We start from the raw sequence: 26,427 nt of genomic DNA, 5'->3' as shown, positions 1-26,427 counted from the left end.
TTTTGTTCTGATTCGCAAATCTGCTTCCTGCATGGTTTCCCCACACAGGAAATTTAAATTGATCCTTTAGAAAATTTCTAGGAGTAGTAATACAACATTCATAAAATATTCAGAAAGCTACTGGCATAATGTTGCTCATCTCTCCCAAATGATCTTGAGTTCCTCCAAGACAATTCTGCAGTCTGTTTAGTAAGGTGATTACATATTCACTCTGACCAGGTAGTCAGTATAATAATTAGACAGTACACTTTAGAGAGACTAAATGGTAATAATTGACTGCTGAAGGTGAGTACTATAGATTTAGTTAGACAGGAAGTGTCTAGGATTGCCCAAGAAGCACTAAATAAGTCATGCCATGTTTTAGTGTAATAACTTTATATTCACAGTCTGTCTTCTGATTCACTGATTATAGCTGTACCGTGCCTTAGACCACAGTCATGTTGGTTTTTTGATTCAAAAATGGGGAACCATTTTACTTCAAAACATCAACAATACAAAATGCGGCAAGGGTTTGGAGAGTTCCTGGTTGGTGTGGGCCTACAACTCAAAATGGACACTTGGGACAAGATTTTCATCCCTGGGTCAGGTTGGCTGAGTCAGGACATAACCTGGCCTTTAGGAATGTCCACCAGCAGGTTGGATTTTCAGCCGGGGGGTGGGGGGAGGAATAGGACTGAAATAGGAGTCGGGCAGACGACCCTGGAATGACTCCTCAGACTGCTGGGTGCCGGGACGGGCTGCACACAGGTCTGCCTCTCTGCCCTATTCCTGTGTTTAAATAAAAAATAATCATTAAAAAAGTAAATCCCTCCAGCTCTCACCACCTCTCACACTCCCTATGCCCCACCTATGCCAATCCATGCTTGTCCCCATGGCAACTTAATGCAACTCATGCCTACCCTTGGTCCACACCTACCGCTCTTTGCTGTTACCTCCCTCCATGTCAATTCACCGAGAGTCCTTGGTCAGTTCTTCTTAGGTTTGACACTTCCTGGACAGGTTTGACAGCTGAAGAGCTCTTTAGCAGTTCCCTGACAGGTGGACAGTTCCTTGGTGGTTGGACAGCTCTTTGATGCTCGACAGTTCCAAAGGGTGTGTGCGCAAAATGTGCAATATTAACAGTGCTAAAGAACACCATAGCTCTCCCAAAAGACCTTTACTTCTCCCAAAGATGTCCTGGAACTCTATCCAAATTGGTACCTGACCTCTTCAAAGTGGTATCCTGGCTTTCCTTAAGAATCCACCAAGTTCACACCTCCTCTTAACTGTTCTAATTGTCACACTTCAAATTCAACACTCCTGTTCTTCCAAAATGCCACTTCAGAGGAAGTAGCGAGTGATTTGAATGGTCAGGCTAACAGGTCCTCTCCTCCACCTTTCTTAAACACTGAGGTTACATTTGCAACCTTCCAATCTGCCAGGACTGTTCCAGAATTTATAGAATTTTGAAAGATGATGATGAATGCAGCCACTATCTCTGCAGCCAGCTCTTTCAACACTCTACGATGCAGATCATCATGTCCCGGGGACTTATCCGCTTTCAGTCCCATTAATTACTCCAACCATACTCTTTCACTAATTTCCTTCAGTTCCTAAACCTCACTGGTCCCCCGGTTCACCATTATTTCTGAGAAATTTCTCGGAGCTTCCTCCGTGAAGACTAAAATAAAATAATTGTTTCACTTCTCTGCTACTTCCCTATACTCAGTTACAAATTCTCTTGACCCTGCCTATAATGGACCCACATTTGTCTTTGCTAATCTTTTCCTTTTTACATACATATAGGAACCTTAACAATCTGTTTTCATGTTTCTTGATAGTTTATATTCACGTTCTATTCTCCCTTTATCAGTTTCTTGGTTCTCCTTTGCCTTCTTCCCAAACCCTCAGTCTCGCTACTTTTAGTGTGACCCTCTTCCTTTGATCTAATATAATCTTTAACTTTCTTTGTTAGCCACAGTTGACCCATTTTTCCATTGGGTTTTTCTGCCCTAAAGGAATGTACATTTGTTGTCGGCCATGCATTAGTTCTTTAAATATGAGCCATTTCCTGTCTGCTTTTAAAAAAAAATCCAATTCATCGCAGTCAACTTGCCCCTCATACCTCTATCATTTCCTTTGTTTGGACTTAAGACCCTGATTTTGGATTGAACTGCATTGTTTTCAAACTCGATGAACAATTCAGTGACCATATTATGGTCACTGTTTCCTAAGTGTTCTTTTACAACAGGATTGTTAATTAGCCCTCTGATGTTGACGCTACATTCATAGTGTCAGCTTGTTGGTAGGAACCTGTGTATCAATAAGTTATGCTTCAAAGAATTTTATTGAGGTGAATGGGAATAGGCTCACTGGAATTGTTCATCTATTTGAATGGCGCAGTGGTTAACACTGCTGCCTTACAACACCAGGAACCCGGGTTCAATTCCGGCCTTGGGTTACTGTGTGGAGTTTGCAAGTTCTCCCCATGTCTGCGTGAGTTTCCTCCGGTTTCCTCCCAAAGTCCAAAGATGTGCAGGTTAAGTGGATGCTAAATTGTCCCTTAGTGTCCCAAGATGTCTAGGTTAGGTGAATTAGGGGGGTAAATATGTGGGTTACGGGGATAGGGCCTGGGTAAGATGCTCTGTCAGAGAGTTGGTGCAGGTTCAATGGGTCGAATGGCCTCCTTCTGCACTGTCAGGATTCTATGGTTCTATTCTATTTATTAAAATGATTGCTTCTCACACTCCATGCCTTTACTAGCTAACTTCCGCTAGCCAGAAGAATTGACTATTAAGCCAACAAAGGTTGAGGTTTTGGTGAATAGGTTTGTATTTATGGGTCTACTTGCATGGCCGCTATACCAAGCTCAACCTGGTGTGAAATATGCAGTATGAATGGATGTGCAGTTTGCTTTGGTGAAGCATTTAGAGGCTTTACTGCCATATCTGTTGTCCTAACAAAGGCCATTCTCATCATGTCTCCTGACTCTCAGCAGGTTCCATGCTCCAGGCTGAAGTTCAAATTCCAGCCGTAGTATTACTTTATAATAGAGTTAGACTTGCTTAAGTTTGAACCTTCTGCTCCATCAGATTTTAAGCATAAAGTGCTTTAGAAATGAAAAGTTGAATTTTGAATTTGAAAGCAAATGAAATGTTTGAGCCGAAAGAGTGCGAGTGTCTAATGGCTGAGTATCTCGATTGAATTGCAGCTCTTCATTGTGGTAGGAAATAAAATGGCCAATGCTTTTTGGGCAGCCAATCTCAAAGCAGGCGAAGAACTGGATATGGACGGTCCACCAAGCCATCGCCTCGACTTCATCACTCAAAAATACAAAGAAGGGAAATTTCGAAAAAAGCTCTCATCTTTTCTCAGCCAGAAAGAACTAAACAAGGTAACGCAAGTCATTCCGAAAATGAGTTCTGCACAGCCTGATGCTTACTGAAATGATCGCTTAGTAATTAAGTTAGTCCTTCTTTGGTAAATATATTTTAAAAAACATTGATGTTTTTAAACAAAAGCAAAATTACAATTTTGTTTTGTGCCTTATTTACTCACTTGATTTGATGCAAGACAAACTAACATTGGCATTTCCATCAACATGAGCTGATCTTTCAAATATGATGCTTCCTTTCCTTACACAAGATGTATGTTAAGCCAACACTTGCACCTCTTAAGTAAATAGTCATTTCTTTTTCCTTGGTATTAATTCATTTTCCCTGTCATACCTTTAAAGTGTTAGAGATGATAGTTTCAAAATAATTTTCATTCTACCCTACAAAAATAAACCTCCTAGGAGCTACATCTGATATATTGCTTCTCCTCTTATAGTGAGAAAATTGCTTTTTATTATTCCATCCCATCTGTTTTTTTTCCACTAGCCCCAAACAAATAATATGCACAAGAATGTTTCTAAAGAATGACAATATTGAGGATGATGCGAAGAGACGGCAACACTGCAAATGTTGCTGCAACCTCTGTTCAGCCATATCAATTACTGAGCATAAGGCACACGACCCAAGTTTCGAGAGATTTTGTGCCGTGACCAAGATGATGAAATCAAAACTATTTGGTATAGCTGCCGACTTAGATATTTCAGTTCAGATGCAAGTCACCTTACCTTCATAATTATTGCTTGCTATTATGGATTCTGTTTCGGTATTATCCCCATAGTAAATTTTCTTTGTCCCGCTGACCAGGTGCTACAAAACCCAAAGATAGCTTTCTTTAACTCTTTAACAGATTTAGATCCCCGGCTCTGGGATCTAAATCTGACTTTGTGAAAGGAAAATTATGGTCCATTCAAGATGGCTCCGGTGCGAGCTGTCCCCAGCATACCCTCAAATTCAATCTTTTACTCTCGTTCTGTTCTCTTAAAGTGAATTCTAACTCTTTTAAACTCTCCTATAATGCTCTTTTTAATCTCTTCTGATCTTTCTCTACACCTGAGCTATGACTGTAACACTATATTCTGCACTCTCTCCTTACCATCTCCCCTATGTACTCTATGAACAGCGTGTTTTGTCTGTATAGTGCACAATAAATAATACTATTCACTGTATCCCAATACATGTGACAATAATAAATCAAATCAAAAAAGAAATTGAGGAGGAAAGGTTGTTCAGCCTGTTATATCCATCCATATAGGAATGATATCTTCTTGTCACTACAGAGACATGGGTGGCATGGTGGCACAGTGGTTAGCACTGCTACCTCACAGTGCCAGGGACCCAGGTTCAATTCCGGCCTCGGGTCACTGTCTGTGTGGAGTTTGCACATTCTCCCCGTGTCTGCGTGGGTTTCCTCTGGGTGTTTCGGTTTCCTCCCACAGTACAAAGATGTGCAGGTTAGTTTGATTGGCCATGCTAAATTCACCCTAGTGTCAGAGGGTTTAGCAGGGGAAATATTTGGGGTTACAGGAAAAGGGCCGAGGTGGGATTGTAGTCGGTGCAGACTCGATGGGCCAAATGGCCGCCTCCTGCGCTGTAGGGTTTCTATGGATGAAGGAGGGGCAGGATTGACAGCTCAAAATCTGGGGTATAGCGACTTCAAGCTGGAGGGGGGGTGGTGTGTAAAAGAGGGGGTAGTGTCGCAATATTGATCAAGGACTCAATTACTGCAGTAAGGAGGGATGATTTATTACAAGTTTCCTCAAATTAGACCAAATGGGTAGAACTTAGAAACAAAAAGGGGGCAATTACATTGCTAGGAGTGCACTATAGGTCCCCAGACAAAGGATAGATATGTAGGCAAACCTCTGAGAATAATAGAGTAATGATAGCAGGGGATTTCAATTTCCCTAGCACTAACTGGGATTGGCAAAGTGTGAAAGACTTAGAGGAGGTGGAATTCTTAAAGTGCATCCAGGAGAGCTTTTTATGCCAATATGTAGAAAGTCCTACCAGAAAGAGGGCTGCTGGACCTAGTTTTAGGCAATGAAGCAGCAAGTGGTAGAATTTTCAGCGGGGGAGCATTTTGGTGACAGTGACCATTATTCAGTAGGATTTAACAGTTACGGAAAGGGATGAAAATGAATTGGAAATAATAGTTCTGAATTGGGCGACGGCCAATTTTAATAGGATAAGACAGGATCTGACTGACGTTAACTGGGAGTGGCTACTTGTAGGAAAGTCTACACCAGAGCAGTGGGATTCATTCAAAAAGGAAATAGAGTGCAGAGCCAACATATCCCATGTAAGTCAAGGGTGGGAACAACAAGTCCAGAAAACCCTGAATGTCAAGGGATATCCAGGGTTGGATAAGGGAACAAAGGGAGGCTTATGGCAGATACCGAGGGCTCCAGAAGAGTACAGAAAGTGCAGGGGATTACTTCAAAAAGAAATTAGGAGGGCGAAGACAGGACATGGGGATGGGAAAAATAAAGGAAAATCCAGAGGTGTTTTATAAGTATATTAAGGGCAGGCGGATGATCGGAGAAAGAGTAGGGCCTATTAGGGACCAATGTGGCAATTTTTGTGTGGAGCCGGAAGATGTAAGTGATGTAGTACTTTGCATCTGTGTTCACTATGGAGAAGGATGGTGTAGGTATATAAATCAGAGAGGGGTTTACTTGAACAACTTAACATTGAGCGGGAGGAGATTCACAGTTTTAATGGGCCTAAAAGTAGATAAATCCCAGATAAGATGTATCCCAGGCTGCTTTGGGAGGCAAGGGAGGAGATTGCAGCAGCTCTGACAATTTTCAAATCTTCTCTGGGTGCAGGAGAGATGTCAGAGGACTGGAGGACAGATAATGTGGTACCATTATCTAGGGAAAAAGCAGGAAATTACAGGCCAGTGAGTCTAGCTTCAATGGTAGGGAAACTATTAGAAAAAATTCTGAGGACAGAATTAATCCCCACTTGGGGAGGTGAGGATTAATTAAGGATAGTCAGCATGGTGTTGTCAAAGGGAGATCATGGGGGCGATTCTCCGACCTCGTCGCGCCATGACCAGCTCATACTGACCCCGGAGAATAGCATGTGGGTCCAAAAATCCATTTTGTGCCTGGCGCCAAAATTAGAGTCTCCTGGTCCCTTTCTACTGGCACAAACAGGGTTGCACCCAGAAAGGACATGAGGCCGCTTAGCATTTTTAATGTAGCATTTAAATACGCACAGCCCATTCAAATCATAGCACACACAAGTCTCCAACCTCCATTAACGGCGAGTATCCCTACTGGTATCCACTAAATTCTATAAATACAGGCCCTATTGACCCAACCTCACCTCATACGACAATCCTGCATTCCCAGGAATCAGTCTGGTGAACCTTTGCTACACTCCCTCTCTGGCAAGTGTATCCTTAGATAAGGAGATCGTAACTGCACCAAATACTCCAGAGGTGATCTCACCAAGGCCCTGTACAGCTGCAGTAAGGCATCCTTTCTCCTGTACTCGAGTCCTCTTGCAATGAAAGCCAACATATCATTTGCCTTCCTAACTGCTTGCCATATCTGCATGCTTGCTTTCTGTGACGGGTGTAGGAGGACACCCAGGTCCCTTTGTCAATCGACATTTCCCAATCTAGCTCCATTTAAATGATACTCTGCTATTCTGTTTCTCCATTCAAAGTTTTTATCTCCATCACATTTATTCACATTATTCTGCACCTGCCATGTACTCACTTAACCTGTCTACATCACCTTGAAGCCTCTTAATATCTTCCTCCACCACTCACGTTCCCACCAAATTTGGTGTTGTCAGCAAATTTAGAAATATTTCATTTGGTTCTCTCATCCAAATCATTAAAGCACTTATGTGAGGGGTAAGTAATTTGTGATCTAAATCCTTCAAATTGCAGGTATTCTATTGCAAGACATTACGCCTGTTGCGTACTGAATACAGTAAGAAGTCTCACAACACCAGGTTAAAGTCCAACAGGTTTATTTGGTAGCACAAGCTACTAGCTTTCTGAGCGCTGCCCCTTCATCAGGTAAGTGGGAGTTCTGTTTGTGAACAGAACTCCCACTCACCTGATGAAGGGGCAGCGCTCAGAAAGCTAGTAGCTTGTGCTACCAAATAAACCTGTTGGACTTTAACCTGGTGTTGTGAGACTTCTTACTGTGTTTACCCCAGTCCAACGCTGGCATCTCCACATCATGTGTACTGAATGCTCAGAGCTCTGGTTAACAAGTGTAGTATTTTGACATGTAGAAGTGATCTACGTGTGGTCTTGATTTAACTTTATCCTGTCGTTATGCTATTCTATACTTCTCTTCGCTATAATGTCTTCCACCTTTTTTGTGCACATATAGGCTCTATGTCAAGCAGTCATGAAACAAGATATCTTGGAGACTATGTCACTTGTTTTCAATGGGGCAGACGTCATGTGTGCAACAGGAGAACCTACTCATTGTACCCCTTACTTGTTGGCACAGAAAGCTGGCCAACGATTGCAAATGGAGTTCCTGTTTCATAATAAACTCTCAGGTAAAGCTTTGTTTGTGGGGTGTTACCAGAACTGTCTATACTTTGAAAGTGACCATATACTTCAGAGAATATCAATCTTGTAAACATGTTTGTTGATCAATATTTCAAAGAGCTTTTAAAATGTAACATATCGACAAAGAAAAGTCCCCTGTTTCTTCTAACAGGTCTTGTATAATTAGCAGGCATTGAACTTCCCGTAACTAACTTAACCATTTGAAGGGGAATGGTTCTGATAAGTAAACCGGCGAGGTGAAGTCATGCTAGAGGTGAAAATGCAAAAATATTAGGAACAGGAACCACTCTTGACCCTGCTGATTTTTAGTTGTAATGGAGGTGGGACAAGGAACAGGCAGCCGATCTGCTCATGGCTAAAATCCAGGTCTAAACTCTGAAGGCAACTGTAGAATTGATCGCGTTTATTAACAGGAATACATTGCACTCTGGGCAAAAATACATTTCCTTCTACAGAATGCAGACTGAGCACTTTTGGATCTTTGGCTTTTGGTCAAGGCTTTTTAAAAAAAATTGATATCATGTGAAATGTGCTCTCAATTATTATTCCGATTTTAACCACAGGTGGCTGGGCTTCCTGTGCCTCAAGAAACTCAGCAGTTGAAAGAGCACAAATGGGATTAAATTCATGAGGTAACTCCCCTTACAGCATGCCCATTGGTAAGGGCGGGGAGCAGGAGTGATTCCTTTGGGCTTTACAAATTACCCATTAAACCCACCAGGTACTTGTTGGCTCCTCTTTCCAGTCCAATCACCACCCACTTCCCTATACTCACCTCCCCCCTCCTCCCAACTCCTACCATTGGCAGTGGCCTTGTGGAGTAGGTAGCCTCCAACGTCAATCAGGCTGCCTGTGGGCTGGAACCTCAGTTAAAGAAGCCCTGCTGTTAAATACTGCCGTCCATTCGGGAAACCCATTCTTTCTGTTTTCCTGACGTAATAACTGTGTGTCTGCGTGTGTCTCTGTGTCTGCGTGTGTCTCTGTGTCTGCGTGTGTCTCTGTGTCTGCGTGTGTCTCTGTGTCTGCGTGTGTCTCTGTGTCTGCGTGTGTCTCTGTGTCTGCGTGTGTCTCTGTGTCTGCGTGTGTCTCTGTGTCTGCGTGTGTCTCTGTGTCTGCGTGTGTGTCTGTGTCTGCGTGTGTCTCTGTGTCTGCGTGTGTCTCTGTGTCTGCGTGTGTCTCTGTGTCTGCGTGTGTCTCTGTGTGTGTGTGTGTGTGTGTGTGTGTGTGTGTGTGTGTGTGTTTGTTTGTGTGTGTGTGTCCCAGCCACCCCTTTCTCCCCACCGGATATAGGGCCTGCATCCAGGCTGTCATCCAACCATAAAGCGCGGACGGCAGCTGTCGAATTGATTGCATTTGTTAATAGGAATCCATTGCACTGAGGGCAAGAATACATTTCCTTTTACAGAGCACCGACAGAGCACCTTTGGATCTTTGGCTTCTGGTCATTTAACAAAAATGATGTTCCTGGGTAGCTTTAATCATCCTCTACTGCATCTTTCCCCATATCAAAAAGCCTATAATGTATGGAAGCAATTCAATTTTGGGGCTTAACAGTAAATGTTTATTTTTAATAGCTATTTATTTCACACCATTGTTTTTATACTGCAAAGCATCACCTTTTCAACCCATGCTGGTTTTCTAATCCGAAGATTGTATACTCATACCCGGCAAGAGAGCGCTGACTTAGATTGATGGTGAGGAGGTTCAGTCTGTGCCGACCACTGTTACTCTGTGCCGAAGTTTTCCTGCAGGAGTCCAGGAACTTTGATAACACGAGCAATGAAATCTCAATGTCGGGATGGAAGTGTTTTCAGATAACCTGTTCCACCTCAGAAGTGGGTAAATAATTTGAATTTAACTCAGTTGCAAATATTACCTGTGGGGAAGAATCTTAACTTTGATTCTATTTGCAAGTACAGGACCCACAATAATGTATCCTTGACAAGAAGATTTATAAAGGTTAACAACTCAAGACATTTAGAAAGACCTTTAATAAGAATATGAGTCCGTTCTTGAACATTGTTTATCTGCTGTTTATTCACAGTAGTTCCAAAGATTGATGCACTGTCTAAAACCGGCACCCATTCTAATAACTCTCCGTCCAGCTTTCTGTGTGGTTTCCTGTACAAGGCTATCAGCACTACAAAAACAGTAACTGAGAAAAGATTGAAGGAAGGTAGGTAATGTTTTGTTCAAGTAATGGTACCTTTATTTTAGCAAGTAACTTAGTTGCTTAATATTAGGACATATATTGAGCTTAACTACAGCTGAATGTCAGGGAGCTGGCACCAGTTTGGTTAGCCAAATGCACTCTGTGCTGTAATTTTTATGGATTCTTTAATTGAATGTGGTCTGTGATGGAGACATTAATATTATGATTCAATTTGTTCAAATTAAATTGTGCCCCTTGGCATTGATCCTGTACCAGTGTGCTCAAATTCAGGTCAGGAAAAACAATGGGAAATATTTGAGTACCTGAATCTCTCCTCTTCGTTCTTGATTCTCCCTCTATTTTGGAGTCAGTGGTGATACACAGTCTTCCCTTATCTCCTTTTCCTCGTGTGTGTATACATGGTAAACCAATAGATGTTGATCGATCACACAAACATGGTTGCAGATGGGATCAGTAGTTTTATAACGGGCAAATCATGCTCTAATTTGTTCTACCTTGCAGCGGCTGATAAGAATGTCTAGAAATGGACGTTCACCAAAGTGACGTGCAGAGCATGCAGAGGATGATGAGCCTCTGAAGTTGCAAAACCGTCTGGTTTAAATTTAAAGTTACGAGGATGCAAGTTCAAGGTGAGGGGCTGGAGGCTTAAGGGGGAAGTGAGGAAAAACTTTTTTACCCAGAGGATGGTAACAGTCAGGGATGTACTGCCTGGGAGAGTGGTGGAGGCGGGTTTCATCACATCCTTTTAAAAAGTACTTGGGTGAGCACTTGGCACATCATAATATTCAAGGCTATGGGCCAAGTGCTGGCAAATGGGATTAGGTGGGAGGACAGGTGTTACACGCGTGTCAGTATAGACTTGATGGGCTGAAGGGTCTCTTTTGCACTGTGTGATTCTATGATTCTTAACGGAGGAAACCAAGAGCTTCAGTGATGTGATCTGTGTAATGTCCACTCACATCTGCTTGAGGTTTGCTGACGCAGTGAAAAATGGATTCTTTCTCTACCAACTTTATCCCTCCTTACCTGATTGGTTTGGTGAGTTTCTGCAATGAGGAGTTATGCCAGGCAGACCTGTGCGGAGTCCGTACATTCTCCTCGTGTCTGTTTGGGTTTCCTCCCACAATCTGAAAGACATGCTGGTTAGGTGCATTGGCCATGCTAAATTCTCCCTCAGTGTGCACGAACAGGCTCCGGAGTGACACTAATAAATAAACTTAAAACTTAAACTCTATTGGGATGTTACAAATATTGCCCCTGATTTATGCTAAGTTGGTTCATCTTGGGTTATACATTAGGGGGCAGTACAATCTGCTTCAACATTCCTGGGTTAGGGAGAAGTTGAATAGCCAAGGTTAGGCTGTTGGTCATTTTCCAGAAATCCGTATTGAGAATGAACCCATGTGGATTTGAGGAGAGGTGAATATTGTGCCTGGTTCATGCATGAAAACTACTAGCCGCTTGTACAAAGCCCTGAAGGAATACCTGCAGCCAAAGAATTTTGTCTCTTCCCATCCCCACCCATACACCCTCCACCAGCAAGCAATTTAGGGTCGAAGAGTAAATTGCTCAGGGTGGGGGTTGGGGCATGGAAATGATAGAAAGGGTACATTTAAAAAAAATACAAGATATAATTTAATTTTAGTACTGATCTAATACCTGTCCTACTTGTCACTTCTCTTCAAAGAAGAATGAAGATATCAGCAGAGGCTTGAAAATTGTGGTATCCGATGTTAATGGTGGGGAATGTGGAGTGAGTGGAAGCTGGCAAGTCATTTGTTGTGCATCTGCTTCAGATTGTTTTGTGTCTACGTATTTTCTTCTATAATTCCAAAGTAATTTGCAAGTGTAGGCACGTATGCTTAACCTCTTCTAATTTTAGTTTAAGTTTATTTATTAGTGTCACAAGTAGGCTTACATTAACACTGCAATGAAGTTACTGTGAAAATCCCCTAGTCGCTACACTCCAGCACCTGTTCAGGTACACTGAGGGAGAATTTAGCATGGCTGATGCACCTAACCAGCACATCCTTCAGACTGTGGGAGGAAACCAGAGCACCCGGAGGAAACACACGCAGACGCAGGGGAAAAGGTGCAGACTACACACAGGCAGTAACCCAAGCCGGGAATCGATCCCGGGTCCAGGGCACTGTGAGGCAGCCGTGTTAACCACTGTGCCACCCTGCCATCCCAACAAATGAATCACAAAAATATTGCTGGTTTGTTCTCCAGGACACAATTAAAATCTTGAGCCTGAAAAATATTGCTGCCACTCCAACACTGTTTGACTTTTGCTGTTACTTTTATTTTCACTGCTGCTGAATCGTTTTCAAGAAAACCTGTCGCCTTCCTTTTTGCAAGTCTTTCACTGAATCCAGTGTATTATAAGATTGGTGCCCCTGTGCCTTGTTAGATCTATCCAAGCATCTGTACTTTTGCTTCAACATACTGCTGGCATATTCAGCTCTGCTAGCTGTGCGTTCCTCATTGTATCTTTGTTCATCTCGTGTTTACAGCTGTCTCAAATGGCTTACGAGCTGAGGCTGCATATCCTTGGCCATCTAAGAGCCATTTGCCTAGTTCTCTTTCACCTTCAGGTAAGGCTGGAAGTGCCATAAGTGAAGTATTTTACCAGTGTAATATTCACATTCATAATCTTGTCCATTTCATCATATTAAGGCAATGGCAAAGTACACTTCCCAGTTTATCATGTTTGTGAAATAGGGGCCACTGTGTCCACGCATCTGCCACCACTGATGTTTTCTGCTCGGGAAAACCTGCCATTTTGAAAAAAAAAAGTGCCACGCACTTTCAAGCTTCTGCTGTTGCTTTCCTGTGGGGAGCATTCTGATAGAGTTCACCCTGCTTAACAACTCATTCTGTCACTTGTCGTAGGCATTGGTGAACTGCTGATTGATTTTGATATAAATATCCTTTGAAGATGTTTGGAGTGGTCCAGTAGCACAAGAGTTCAAGGCTGTCTGTCAGCTTCACAGCCAAAGGCAGAGCAGTGGCTGTCATCAATCTTGTTTGAGATGTCAGGCTGAAGGAAATGGCATAACTCTTGTGGCTGCCTTCCCGACGATGGGGAGTTGGCAAAGGCAAATGTTTTTGGACAAGCCCAAGTAGCTGTGCTTGGTCTGTAGGCAAAGCAACTTGGGCTGGGGCAGGTGCAGACAGTTTGCGCATTGTGGAAGTGACTTGTCCCTTTTTCATTCTGCATTTCCTCATCTTCCTACTAGCAGAGAGAAAAATGTACCCGAGTCAGCCCTATGGTATGAATTTAGGTGGCAGCCACTGAAATTGCAGCTTCTAGAAATACAGACATAAAACGCCTGCAAAAATGTACAATAACTAAGGCAAGATCAATGTAGAAGCTTATATAAAAAGTGTTATCCAAGAGGACAAACTACAAGAAGAAAAGCCATGACACACGTTTAAGATCGCAAAGAGAAAGCAAGTCTTTAATTTACTGATCTGAGCTTCTGATCTGCAGCCAGATACTTACAAGCACTTTCCAATCTGCAAAGTCCCTGACCAAACAGTCAAACTGTGCGGCCTGAACTCATTTTACATCGCAGTTAGGCCATTCATCTTAAAGGGACAAAGCTCAACTTCAGCGTGTGAATAAATTATGTGCGACATAGTGTAAACACTGCTGTCCTCGTGAAACCGCTTACTGTGAGCAATGACAGAGGAGATTTGCTAACGATAGCAACTTTGTCATTCGAGCTTTCTGCATGTGCTATGTCAGGTTCCTCACTGATGATTTAATATTAACTAGGAAGCAAAATCTACCGCAGTTGCCTAAAGTACGCAGCACAAATGAGGCCCGTGTCTGCATTTTGTTTGCTGGCTTCCCCCTCACTGTGTGAATTGTCGCTCGGGGAGATTTCTGATTGGTGTCTGCACGATGTTGTGTGCAAAATAATGGGTGGAGATCAGAGTCAGATTGCCATTGCGCCCCTTTTTACTAACATTAGCTGGGATTTGAACGCTTCTCACCTGACCTTCCGACTCAGGTCTGATAAGAAAACAGCAGCCGACCGGCTGGCTCTTGGAATCCTTCTGTGCAGGGCAGCAGTGTTCAGGGTAAGTGAAGCCACGCTCCATTTTTACAGCACTAGCTGCTGTAAAGTAGGTGAGTTTAAAGGGGCCAGTCACTTTGGGAAGCCAGAGATAAATGTTTATTCATTAGTGTCACAAGTAGGCTTACATTAATACTGCAATGAAGTTACTGTGAAAATCCTCTAGTCACCACACTCCGGCGCCTGTTAGGGTACATTGAGGGAAAATTTAACCTGGGCAATGCACCTAACCAGCGCGTCTTTTGGACTGTGGGAGGAAACCGGAGCACCCGGAGGAAACGCACGCAGACACGGGGAGAAGGTGCAGACTCTGCACAGAGACTCAGCCAAGCCAGGTATCGAACCCAGTCCCTGGCACTGTGAGGCAGCAGTGCTTGCCACTGTGAGTGTGTAAGGTAAGTGGGTGAGGAGCAGGCTGAGGGTAAGAGAGTTGGTTTTCTGACATTAATTAATTATTTATTTTTTCAGTTAATTTTGGGTTTAAAATCGGAGGTTTTTTTCAAAACCGGAAGTAGGCCCAGGAGAGGCCTGGGGAAGTTTTTGGAGGGTTTAAAAGCGCACCAAAGTATACAGCGGGCAGCAGAGTGAGTGGGAAGTTGAGTGAGCTGTCAGGGCTTTGGCTCACAGGGCTTGGACGAGCAGGGGTGAGTTTTTGTTTCCTTACATTCTTATTAACTTTTCACTGTCTTACTTGACATAAAGTGTCCAGTATGAGTGTGAAACCAGTGTGTTGTTCCCAGTGTAGGATGTGGGAGGTCCTGGAGGCATCTGGCCTCCCGGACATCCACGTCTGTGAGGGGTGTGTCGAGCTGCGGTTCCTGAGGGACCGTGTTAGGGAGCTGGAACTGCAGCTCGAGGATCTTAGGCTGATGAGGGAGAATGAGGAGGTGATAGACAAGAGCTATCATCAGGTGGTCACACCAGGGCCACGGGAGGAGGCCAAGTGGGTGACGGCCAGGAAGGGTAAGGCTAGGGTGGTTGAGAGCACCCCGGTGGATTTGCCCCTGCACAACAAGTACTCCTGCTTGAGTACTGCTGGGGGGGACAGCCCGCCTGGGGGAAGCAGCAGTGGCTGTGTCTCCGGAGTGGAGTCCAGCCCTGTAACTCAGAGAGCTAAGGAAAAGAGGAGGAAGGCGGTATTAATCGGGGACTCGATGGTGAAGGGGACAGACAGGCGTTTCTGCGGAGGTAGGCGGGAGTCTCGCATGGTGGTCTGCCTCCCTGGGGCCGGGATCCAGGATGTCGCTAGTCGCGTCCCGGAAATCCTGAGGTGGGAGGGAGAGGAGCCTGAGGTAGCGGTACATATTGGTACCACTGATGTGGGTAGGAAGGGAGAAGGGGTCATGAAAAGGGAGTACAGAGAATTAGGGAGACAGCTAAGAAAGAGGAAAGCAAAGGTAGTAATCTCAGGATTACTGCCTGTGCCACGGGAAGGTGAGGGCAGGAATGGAGTGAGGTGGAAGATGAATGTGTGGCTGAGGGACTGGTGCAGGGGGCAGGGATTCAGGTTCCTGGACCATTGGGACCTCTTTAGGGGCAGGGGTGATCTGTATACAAAAAACGGGTGGAACTTGAATCACAGGGGGACCAATATCCTGGCCGGTAGTTGGCTAAGGCTACTGGGGAGAATTTAAACTAGATAGGTTGGGGGGAGGGGAGCTAGAAGAGTTGACTAGGATCAAGGAACTAATTGATGGGGGGGAGGATGCAGGGGTAAGGGGAATTACAAAATTAATGGTAGAGGAGAGGGTGCAAGTGAATGAAGGCGGTAATTTAGATAAGGGAGTAGAGGGAGAGGGTGTTCGCGACTCATCAAAGCGGGTCCAGATAAAAGCTGGAATAAGGACACTTTGCCTGAATGCACGAAGCATTCGGAACAAGGTAAATGAGTTGATGGTGCAAATCAGCACAAGTGGGTACGATCTAGTGGCCATTACAGAAACGTGGCTGAAAGGTGATCAGGACTGGGAGATGAATATCCAGGGGTATCAGGCGTTTAGGAAGAATAGACAGGAAGGAAAAGGTGGTGGGGTCGCGCTATTAATAAGAGATAATATCAGGGTAGTACTGAGGGATGACATAGGCTCTGAGGAACAAAACGTGGAATCATTATGGGTAGAGATGAGGAATAGTAGAGGGAGAAAGACACTAGTAGGTGTGGTATATAGGCCCCCAAATAATAATGTTGAGGTAGGGAGGGCTATAAACAAGCAGATAAGGGATGCGTGTAAAAACGGAACGGCAATAATCATGGGGGACTTCAACATGCACATTGACTGGCAGACTCAAGTCGGTAAGGGTGGAATGGAGGAAGAGTTCTTAGAATGCTGTCGGGATAGTTTCCTTGAACAGCATGTTACGGAACCGACGAGGGAACGAGCTATTTTGGATCTGGTATTGTGTAACGAGGTAGGTAGAATTAAGGATCTTATTGTGAAGGACCCTCTTGGGTCTAGTGACCACAATATGGTCGAATTTCTGATTCAGATGGAAGAGGAGAAAGTTTGGTCCCAAACCATTGTCCTCTGTTTGAACAGAGGGAAATATGATAGGATGAGGGATGAATTGGCTAAGGTAGACTGGGAGAGCAGGTAGACTGGGAGAGCAGGCTGGCAGGTAGGATAGCTGAGGAACAGTGGAGGATTTTTAAGGAGATCCTTTTCAGTTCTCAGCAAAAATATATTCCAGCAAAAAACAAGGATTGTAAGAAAAGGGAGAACCAGCCGTGGATAACGAAGGAAATAAAGGAGAGTATTAAAATAAAAACAGCTGCGTACAGAGTGGTCAAAAATAGCGGAGAAACAAGTGATTGGGAAAAATTTGAGAAACAACAAAGAGAGACTAAGAAAGCGATAAAGAAAGGAAGGATAGACTATGAAGCTAGGCTAGCAATTAATATAAAAAATGATAGTAAAAGTTTTTATAAATATATAAAAAGGAATAGAGTGGCTAGAGTGAATGTTGGACCCTTGGAGGATGAGAGGGGGGAGTTAATAGTGGGAAATGAGGATATGGCTGAGTCTTTAAATAAGTTTTTTGTGTCGGTCTTCACGGTGGAGGACACAAATAGTTTGCCAAATATTAACGATAGAGGGTTGGCAGCAGGAGAAATACTTAATACGATTAATGTTACCAGAGAGGCAGTGCTGGGTAGACTAATGGGACTGAAGGTGGACAAGTCCCCGGGTCCAGATGGAATGCATCCCAGGGTATTGAAAGAAATGTCAGAGGTAATAGTGGATGCGTTAGTGATTATTTATCAAAACTCGTTGCATTCTGGGGTAGTGCCGGTTGATTGGAAAACGGCTAATGTTACGCCGCTGTTTAAAAAAGGAAGGAGACAAAAGGCGGGTAACTATAGGCCGGTCAGCTTAACGTCTGTAGTAGGGAAAATGCTGGAATCCATTATTAAAGAGGAGATAGCAGGGCATCTGGATAGAAATGGTTCGATCAATCAGATGCAGCATGGATTCATGAGGGGAAGGTCGTGCTTGACGAACATGTTGGATTTTTATGAAGATGTGACTAGGGCGGTTGATGGAGGAGAACCGGTGGATGCGGTGTTTTTGGATTTCCAAAAGGCGTTTGATAAGGTGCCCCATAAAAGGCTGCTGAAGAAGATTAGGGCACACGGAGTTGGGGGTAGTGTGTTAAAGTGGATTGGGGACTGGCTATCCGACAGGAAGCAAAGAGTCGGAATAAATGGGTGTTTTTCTGGTTGGAGGAAGGTAACTAGTGGCGTGCCGCAGGGATCGGTACTCGGGCCGCAACTATTTACCATTTATATAGATGATCTGGAGGAGGGGACGGAGTGTAGGGTAACGAAGTTTGCAGACGACACAAAGATAAGTGGAAAAGTGAATCGTGTGGAGGACAGAGAAGATCTGCAGAGAGATTTGGACAGGCTGAGTGAGTGGGCGAGGATATGGCAAATGGAGTATAACGTTGAGAAATGCGAGGTTATACACTTTGGAGGAAATAATAACAAATGGGATTACTATCTCAATGGAAACAAATTAAAACATGCTACCGTGCAAAGGGACCTGGGGGTCCTTGTGCATGAGACGCAAAAGCCCAGTCTGCAGGTACAACAGGTGATCAAGAAGGCAAATGGGATGTTGGCCTATATCGCGAGGGGGATGTCTTGATGCACCTGTACAGGGCATTGGTGAGGCCGCAGCTGGAATACTGTGTGCAGTATTGGTCCCCTTATATGAGGAAGGATATATTGGCATTGGAGGGAGTGCAGAGAAGGTTCACCAGGTTGATACCGGAGATGAGGGGTTTGGATTATGAGGAGAGGCTGAGGAGATTGGGTTTGTACTCGTTGGAGTTTAGAAGGATGAGGGGGGATCTTATGGAGACTTATAAGATAATGCGGGGGCTGGATAGGGTGGAGGCGGAGAGATTCTTTCCACTTAGTAAGGAAGTTAAAACTAGAGGACACAGCCTCAAAATAAAGGGGGGTCGGTTTAAGACAGAGTTGAGGAGGAACTTCTTCTCCCAGAGGGTGGTGAATCTCTGGAATTCTCTGCCCACTGAGGTGGTGGAGGCTACCTCGCTGAATATGTTTAAAGCACGGATGGATGGATTCCTGATCGGTAAGGGAATTAAGGGTTATGGGGATCAGGCGGGTAAGTGGTACTGATCCACGTCAGATCAGCCATGATCTTATTGAATGGCGGGGCAGGCTCGAGGGGCTAGATGGCCTACTCCTGCTCCTATTTCTTATGTTCTTAGGTAATAGGGTGGCTGTGGTGAGGATGGTGATAACATAGTTGTTTGGGAATGCTGCGTGATGGATCGGGGGTTTTGGATGGGGGTGTGTGTTCAGATGGGTGGTGACCATCAGGATAGATTGGCGGTGGGTAGGATGGGTTGAGGGGTGTAGGATGGTGCGGAGTATATGAGTCAGGGGGTTGGATGGTCCTGGTCAGTCCACTGGTGAGGGAGTTGATGGGGGAGGTGGGGATGTTAGATGGGGGTTTGGAGAGTAGTCAGGGAGTCTGTTGGGGAGGTGGGTGGGGGAGGGAGGTCAGGAGGGGAGGGCCAGAACTAGACTTACCCAGGAGTTGGAAGTGGATTTAACTTCCCTAGGGTAACTATTGTGCTGTCAGAATCAGCTGAGGTCTCTGATTTAAATCGGAATCTTGGATTGTTCCCAGTGCGGGGTAATTGCCCTTCGGAAGTTTGAACTTCCCTGGCATTCCTTATATGGGGACTTCTGAGGGGTCCCCAATGCATTTTCTGTGGGGTAACCCCTGGGTACACCCCTCACCCCTGACCCCACCCCCGGATATCTGAAGTTGTGAGCCAAGGTGTTCGTTTAATTTGCACATGAACATATTTTGATGTAATGCTGGGGTATTAAATGTTTCTGTTTTCTGGCTGGGTGTAACATCATCTGTGCATGGAGCTGATTGCTAATTGTATTTAGCAGCGGGTAAGATTCAACCTGAAATCACAACTACTGACTCTGCCTCGCTTCCTGGCAACTGTCTGGGGTGGAATTAGATTGTTTGCAATCTTGGTATCATATTTGACGTGGAGATGCCGGCGTTGGACTGGGGTAAACACAGTAAGAAGTCTAACAACACCAGGTTAAAGTCCAACAGGTTTATTTGGTAGCAAAAGCCACTAGCTTTCGGAAAGCTGTTCCTTCTTCAGGTGGGTGGGAGTTTAACCTGGTGTTGTTAGACTTCTTATCATATTTGACCCCAGATGAATTCCTGACCACATAGCTGCACCATTACCATGACCCCCGATTTCAACTTGCATACTATCGCCTGACTTTGCTCATCTGCTGCTAGATCCCTTCTTCATGCTACTGTCTTCTCCAGTTTGACCATTGCAACACAGTCCTGGTTCCCTATCTACACTCCACTCAATATAACTCGCGATTATCAAAAGCTCTGCTACTCCTGTCCTTTATACTTGATTCATTGTTGTCACATGTATTGGGACACAGTGTAAAGTATTGTTTCTTGCACGCTATACAGACAAAACATACCGTTCATAGAGTACATAGGGGAGAAGGAAAGGGGAAGGCGCAGAATGTAGTGTTACAGTCATAGCTAGGGTGTAGAGAAAGATCAGCTTAATATATGGTAGGTCCAGTCAAAAGACTGATGGGCTTCAAGGAAGAAGCTGTTCTTGAGTCAGTTGGTACGTGACCTCAGACTTTTGTAACTTTTTCCTGACGGACAAAGGTGGAAGAGAGAATGTCCGGGGTGCGTGGGGTCCTTAATTATGCTGGCTGCTTTTCCAAGACAGTGGGAAGTGTAGCCAGAGTCAATGGATGGGAGGGTGGTTTAAGTGATGGACTGGGCTACATTCATGACCCTGTGTAGTTTCTTGCAGTTTTGGTCAAAGCAGGAGCTGTGATTTATCCGGAAAGGATGCTTTCTATGGTGCATCTGTTCTAGCTTGCACCTAGTCCTGTTGACACACCGCCCTGTGCTCAGTCACCAGCATTGGCTCCTGGTTAAGCAACACCTTGATTTTTAAAGTTTTCGTTATTATTTACCTTGCTCTCTCTATCCCTGTAACAACCTCCTGCGCTCCCCACCACCCCAATCTCTGTCGCCTCCTTCAACCCGTGCAATCCTTCCTATCCCTATAACCTCCTCCTGCGCTGCCCGACCACCCCAATCTCTGTCACCTCTTCAACCCGTACAACCCTCCCTATTCCTGTAACCTCCTCCTGCGCTGCCCGACCACCCCAATCTCTGTCACCTCTTCAACCCGTACAACCCTCCCTATTCCTGTAACCTCCACCCCTACAAACTATGGCGATGCCTGTACTCCTCTAATTCTGCCACCTTGAGCATTCCTGATTTAATCATTCCAAACATTAGTGGGCGTGTCTCCAGCTGCTTTGTCACTGAGCTTTGGAATTCCCCCATCACTCCATTAACCTCTCCACCTGAATACATCTTTCCTCAATTATGACACTCCGTAAAACCTTCCTTTTTGACAGACCCTTTGGTCACCTTCCCAGCTTAGAGAGTCGTAGAGGTTTACAGCATGGAAACAGGCCCTTTGACCCAAATTGTCCATGCCGCCCAGTTTTTACCACTAAGCTAGTCCCAGTTGCCCGCGTTTGGCCCATATCCCTCTATACCCATCTTATTCACGTAACTGTCTAAATGCTTTTTAAAAGACAAAATTGTACCCACCTCTACTACTACCTCTGGCAGCTCTTCCAGACACTCACCACCCTCTTGAGTGAAAAAATTGTCCCTCTGGACCCTTTTGTATCTCTCCCCTCTCACCTTAAACCTATGCCCTCTAGTTTTAGACTCCCCTACCTTTGGGAAAAGATGTTGACTATCTTACCTTAAGTATGCCCCTCATTATTTTATAGACCTCTATAAGATCACCCCTAAGTCCAGGGAAAAAAGTCCCAGTCGATCCAGCCTCACCTTATAACTCAATCTCTGCGTGTACCTCAGAGTGAAATGTTTCAGCTGCTGAAAGGATTGGCAGGTTCCCTGTGAAACTGTTGCCCTCTGTAGCTGAGAGATTTTCAGGGAGGTTCCAAAGCCTCTGTTGCTTCCTTACTCAGTACCACAATTAAAGGAAACTCATCTATCTTTGTCACAAGTTACCAGGAAATTGTAACAGGTGTAGCTCCATGTGCCTGCAGCTTTCAGTAAAACTAGCTTCTGCAGTGATTATATCTACAGGCCATTGCTTTCTTTCTGACGATATCGAATGTAATTTCACAAACTGTAACCTTCCATGGCACTCCCAAATTTTATGAGAGGATTCAACTGATTTCTTCTGTTCAGTGACATTGAATTGGAATCGCAGCACGTGTGGTTTAGAAAATAGATTAATTCTGCCTCACTTGTTATTTCCATTACGTTTGAAGAAAGACATTGCTATCACATATTGTAGCGTATATTCTGCAATCAAATCTTTACCACCCAATGGATTTCCTGGTGCTTTGACCTTTCAAACTTTAGATGTGAGTTTCACCTTTTTAGCTTTTTAGTTGGATGTATAAATATCTGGAAATATTCTGTTTTAGGTTTCCATTGCCATTTTTTATTTCTTCAAGGGATGTTGCCAAAGTCAGCGCTTGTTGCTCATCCGTAAGTGCCCTGAGAAGGTGGTGAGCTGCCTTCTTGGATCACTGCAGTCTGGATGGTGAAGCTATTCTGGTAGCACTGTTAGGGGAGAGTTCCAGAATTTTGATCCAGTGACATTGAAGGGACAACTTCAAAATCAGAATGGTATGTGAAATTGGAAGGAAACTTACAAGCTGTGGTGTTTCCCAAGCATCTGCTGCTTTTGTCGTTCAAGATAGCAACAGCCATGTGTTGCGATCGAAGAAGCTTCGGTGAGTTGGTGTTTTGCATCTTGTCAATTACATTGCAGTCACTGTACTGGTGTTAGAATGTGTGACTGTTTAAGGTAGTGGATGGAGCGTCAATTAACTAGTCTTTTTCCTGGATGTTGTCGAGCTTCTTGAGTGTTGTTGGAGCTGCACTCATCCAGGCAAGTGGGGAGTATTCCATAATATTCCTGGCTAATGTCTTGTAGATGGTGGACAGGCTTTGGTGAGTCAGAAGGTGAGCTACTTGACACAGAATTCCCAGCCTCTGGGCTACTGCTGTTGCACAGTAAGAAGTCTCAGAACACCAGGTTAAAGTCCAACAGGTTTATTTGGTAGCACAAGCTTTCGGAGTGTCGCTCCTTCTTCAGGTGAGTGAAGAGTTGTGTTCACAAAAAGGGCATACATAGACATAGACTCAATTTGCAAGATAATGATTGGAATGCGAGTCTTTACAGGTAATCAAGTCTTAAAGGTACAGACAATGTGAGTGGAGAGAGGGTTAAGTACAGGTTAAAGAGATGTGTATTGTCTCCAGCCAGGACAGTTAATGAGATTTTGCAAACCCAGGCAAGTCGTGGGGGTTACAGATAGTGTGACATGAACCCAAGATCCCGGTTGAGGCCGTCCTCATGTGTGCGGAACTTGGCTATCAGTCTCTGCTCAGCGACTCTGTGTTGTGTGTCGTGAAGGCCGCCTTGGAGAACGTTTACCCGAAGATCAGAGGTTGAATGCCCGTGACTGTTGAAGTGTTCCCCAACAGGAAGAGAACACTCCTGCCTGGTGATTGCCGAGCGGTGTTCATTCATCCGTTGTGGTAGTGTCCGCATGGTTACTGCTGTTGCCACAGTATTTATTTGACCGGCCCAGTTAAGTTTCTGGGAGATGGTGACTCGCAGGATCATAAATGAGGGAATTCTATGATGATAGGTTTAAATGTCGAGGAGGAATGGTTAAATGAACTCAGGTTGGAGATGGTCATTGCCTGGCACTTAAGTAGCATATATGTTATTTTCCACATGTCAGCCAAAACCTGAATGTTGTCCAGGTATTCCTGCACACGGACTGTTAGAATATTAGAGAAGCAGTGAATGGCACTGAACACGGTGCAATCAGTCAACATCCCATTTCTGACCTTATTTTGGAAGGAAGATCATTGATGAAGCAGTTCAAGATGGTTGGGTCCTGGATATTATCATGAGGAACTCCTGCAGCGATATCCTAAGATCGAGATGATTGGCCTCCAGCAATCATAATCATCTTCCTTTGTGCTAAGTTTGACTCCAACTAGTGGAGAACTTTCCCTAGGTTTCCATTGACTTCAGTTTTGCCAGGGCTTATTGATGTTGCACTTGGACAAATACAGCATTGATGTCAAAAGCTGTCACTCCCACCTCACCTCTTCAGTTCAGCTTTTTTGTCTATCTTTGGACCAAGGCTTTAATGAGGCTCCAGCAACACTCAAAAAACTCGACACCATCCAGGACAGAGTAGCCTGCTTGATCAGCACTCCATCCACCAACTTAAGCATTCACTCCACCACCACCAATGCACAGTGACAGCAGGGTGTACTGTATGTGAGGAGCACAGCAGCCACTCAGCAAGGCTCCTTAGGCAGCATGTCCAAACCTGTGACCTCTGCTGTCCAGAAGGATAAAGGCAGCACACACATGGGAATACCACAACCTACAGGTTTCCCTCCATGCCACACATCATCCTGACTTGGAACGACCTTGGCATTTCTTTATTGTTGCTGAATCAAACTCCTGGAACTTCCTTCCTAACAGCACTGTGGTTGTACCTACACCACATGCTCTGCAGCGCTTCAAGGTGGTGGAGAGCCCCCCCGCGCGCTCCCACCCCCCCCGCGCGCTCCCAACCCCCCCCCGCGCGCTCCCACCCCCCCCCGCGCGCTCCCACCCCCCCCCGCGTGCTCCCACTCCCCCCAGCGCGCTCCCACCCCCCCGCGCGCTCCCACCCCCCCCGCGTGCTCCCACCCCCCCCGCGCGCTCCCCGCCCCCCCGCGCGCTCCCGCCTCCCCCCGCGCGCTCCCGCCTCCCCCCGCGCGCTCCCGCCTCCCCCCGCGCGCTCCCGCCTCCCCCCGCGCGCTCCCGCCCCCCCCACGCACTCTCCCACCCCCCCCCGCGCGCTCCCGCCTCCCACCCCCCCGCGCACTCCCGCCTCCCACCCCCCCGCGCGCTCCCGCCCACCCCCGCGTGCTCTCGCTGCCCCCCGCGCGCTCCCACCTCCCCGCGCGCTCCTACCCCGCACGCTCCCCGCGTGCTCTCGCCCCCCTCCCCGCGCGCTCCCCCCTCCCCGCGTGCTCCCAACCCCCCCGCGCGCTCTCTCGCCCCCCCCGCGCGCTCCCACCCCCTCCCCCCCACGTGCTCTCGCCCCCCCGCCCCCCCCGCGTGCTCTCGCCCCCCCCCGCGCGCTCTCCTCTCGCCCCCCCGCGCCCTCTCCTCTCCTCTCCTCCCTCCCCCCCCACCCGCATGCTCTCACCTCCCCCCCCGCGCGCTCTCCTCCCCCTCCCCCCGCGTGCTCTCGTCACCCCCCCCCGTGCTCTCGCCCCCGCGCCCTCTCCTCTCCTCCCTCCCCCCCACCCACATGCTCTCGCCCCCCCTCCGCGCGCTCTCGCCCCACCCACCCCTCGCGCGCTCTCGGCCCACCCCTCGCGCTCCCACCCCCACGCACGCCGTCCCGGCCCCGCACGCGCTTCTTTCACCCCCTGCCCGCGCGCTCCTGCCCCCTGCCCGCGCGCTCCTGCCCCCTGCCCGCACGCTCCTGCCCCCTGCCCGCGTGCTCCTGCCCCCTGCCCGCGCGCTCCTGCCCCCCATCGCACGCTGTCGCGGCCCCACGCTCTTTCTGTCACTCTCGCACGCGTCCTCTCAGGCCTAGAATAGTATCAGGAGAACAGAAAGTGCTATGAATGCGAGACTTTATACAATAGTTATGCTTTAAACTGCATAATTTAAGGTGAAACAAAATCACTTCGAACTAAAATTACATTGGCCCCTCCATGCCCACCGATCACTCCCTCGGCCCCACCCCATTGGCACTGCCTGGTGCCCAGTGGGCAGTGCCAAGGTGCCCCCTGGGTGTGGGCACTTTGCCCCTTGGGCAGTGCCAAGGGGCACAGGCTGGCACTGCTAGGGTGTCCATGCCCAGGGGGCACTGCGCCCTTGCCGCCCAACCCCTTGGGGGGGGCCCCGATTGCCCCCCTTTCACTCCAGCGGGGTCGGGCTGCCAATTCCCCGAAAGTGTAGAGCTGGAGTGAGACACTCTGGTGGGGTGGGAGAGGCTAACGGGCCCGGAGACCTCAATCCCAGGCCCGGAGACCTCAGTCCCGGGCCCGGAGACCTCAGTCCCAGACCCAGAGACCTCAGTCCCGGGCCCGGAGACCTCAGTCCCAGGCCCGGAGACCTCAGCCCCGGGCCCGGAGACCTCAGCCCCGGGCCCGGAGACCTCAGTCCCGGGCCCGGAGACCTCAGTCCCGGGCCCGGAGACCTCAGTCCCAGGCCCGGAGACCTCAGTCCCGGGCCCGGAGACCTCAGTCCCGGGCCCGGAGACCTCAGTCCCGGGCCCGCTAATCTCATTTAAATTGTAGGGAAAGTATTATTTAAATCATTTCTGCGCTTCCCCTCCAATTTCCGGCGCGGAGCAGACGCTGCTGGAAATCTGGCGCTGGGAGATGCAAGCCGGATGGGAACACTCGCGCAAACCCCATGATTCAGTCGCCACGGGATTCTCCCAGCCCCCCTGCGTTAGGAAATTAGCGCAGCAGGATGGGAGATTCGCAGTCTGTGTCTGTTTTCCTTGGCAAAAAGAAGGCTGAGAGGAGATTTGATAGGGATAATTAAAGATACTGAGGGACATGGACAGTAAATAGTGAAGAACATTTC

General features: G+C 46.6%; 1 protein-coding gene across 3 annotated transcripts in view; it reads left to right on the top strand.

The window, feature by feature from the left end:
* Positions 1 to 26,427, top strand: part of arap2 (ArfGAP with RhoGAP domain, ankyrin repeat and PH domain 2) — a 361,519-nt gene that overhangs the window by 202,881 nt on the left and 132,211 nt on the right. For all 3 annotated transcript variants that reach the window (XR_013498288.1, XM_078215698.1, XM_078215708.1), the window contains 3 exons: positions 3,191 to 3,373; positions 7,736 to 7,910; positions 9,968 to 10,099. Coding sequence is in view for 2 of the 3 variants with exons in the window: in XM_078215698.1 (XP_078071824.1) it covers positions 3,191 to 3,373; positions 7,736 to 7,910; positions 9,968 to 10,099 (490 nt within the window). In the remaining variant the exon portion in view is untranslated. The remainder of the gene's footprint in view (positions 1 to 3,190; positions 3,374 to 7,735; positions 7,911 to 9,967; positions 10,100 to 26,427) is intronic.

This window comes from Mustelus asterias, chromosome 1 (assembly GCF_964213995.1).
Source record: "Mustelus asterias chromosome 1, sMusAst1.hap1.1, whole genome shotgun sequence".
NCBI lineage: Eukaryota > Metazoa > Chordata > Chondrichthyes > Carcharhiniformes > Triakidae > Mustelus > Mustelus asterias.
This window is presented reverse-complemented; position numbering and strand designations above follow the sequence as displayed.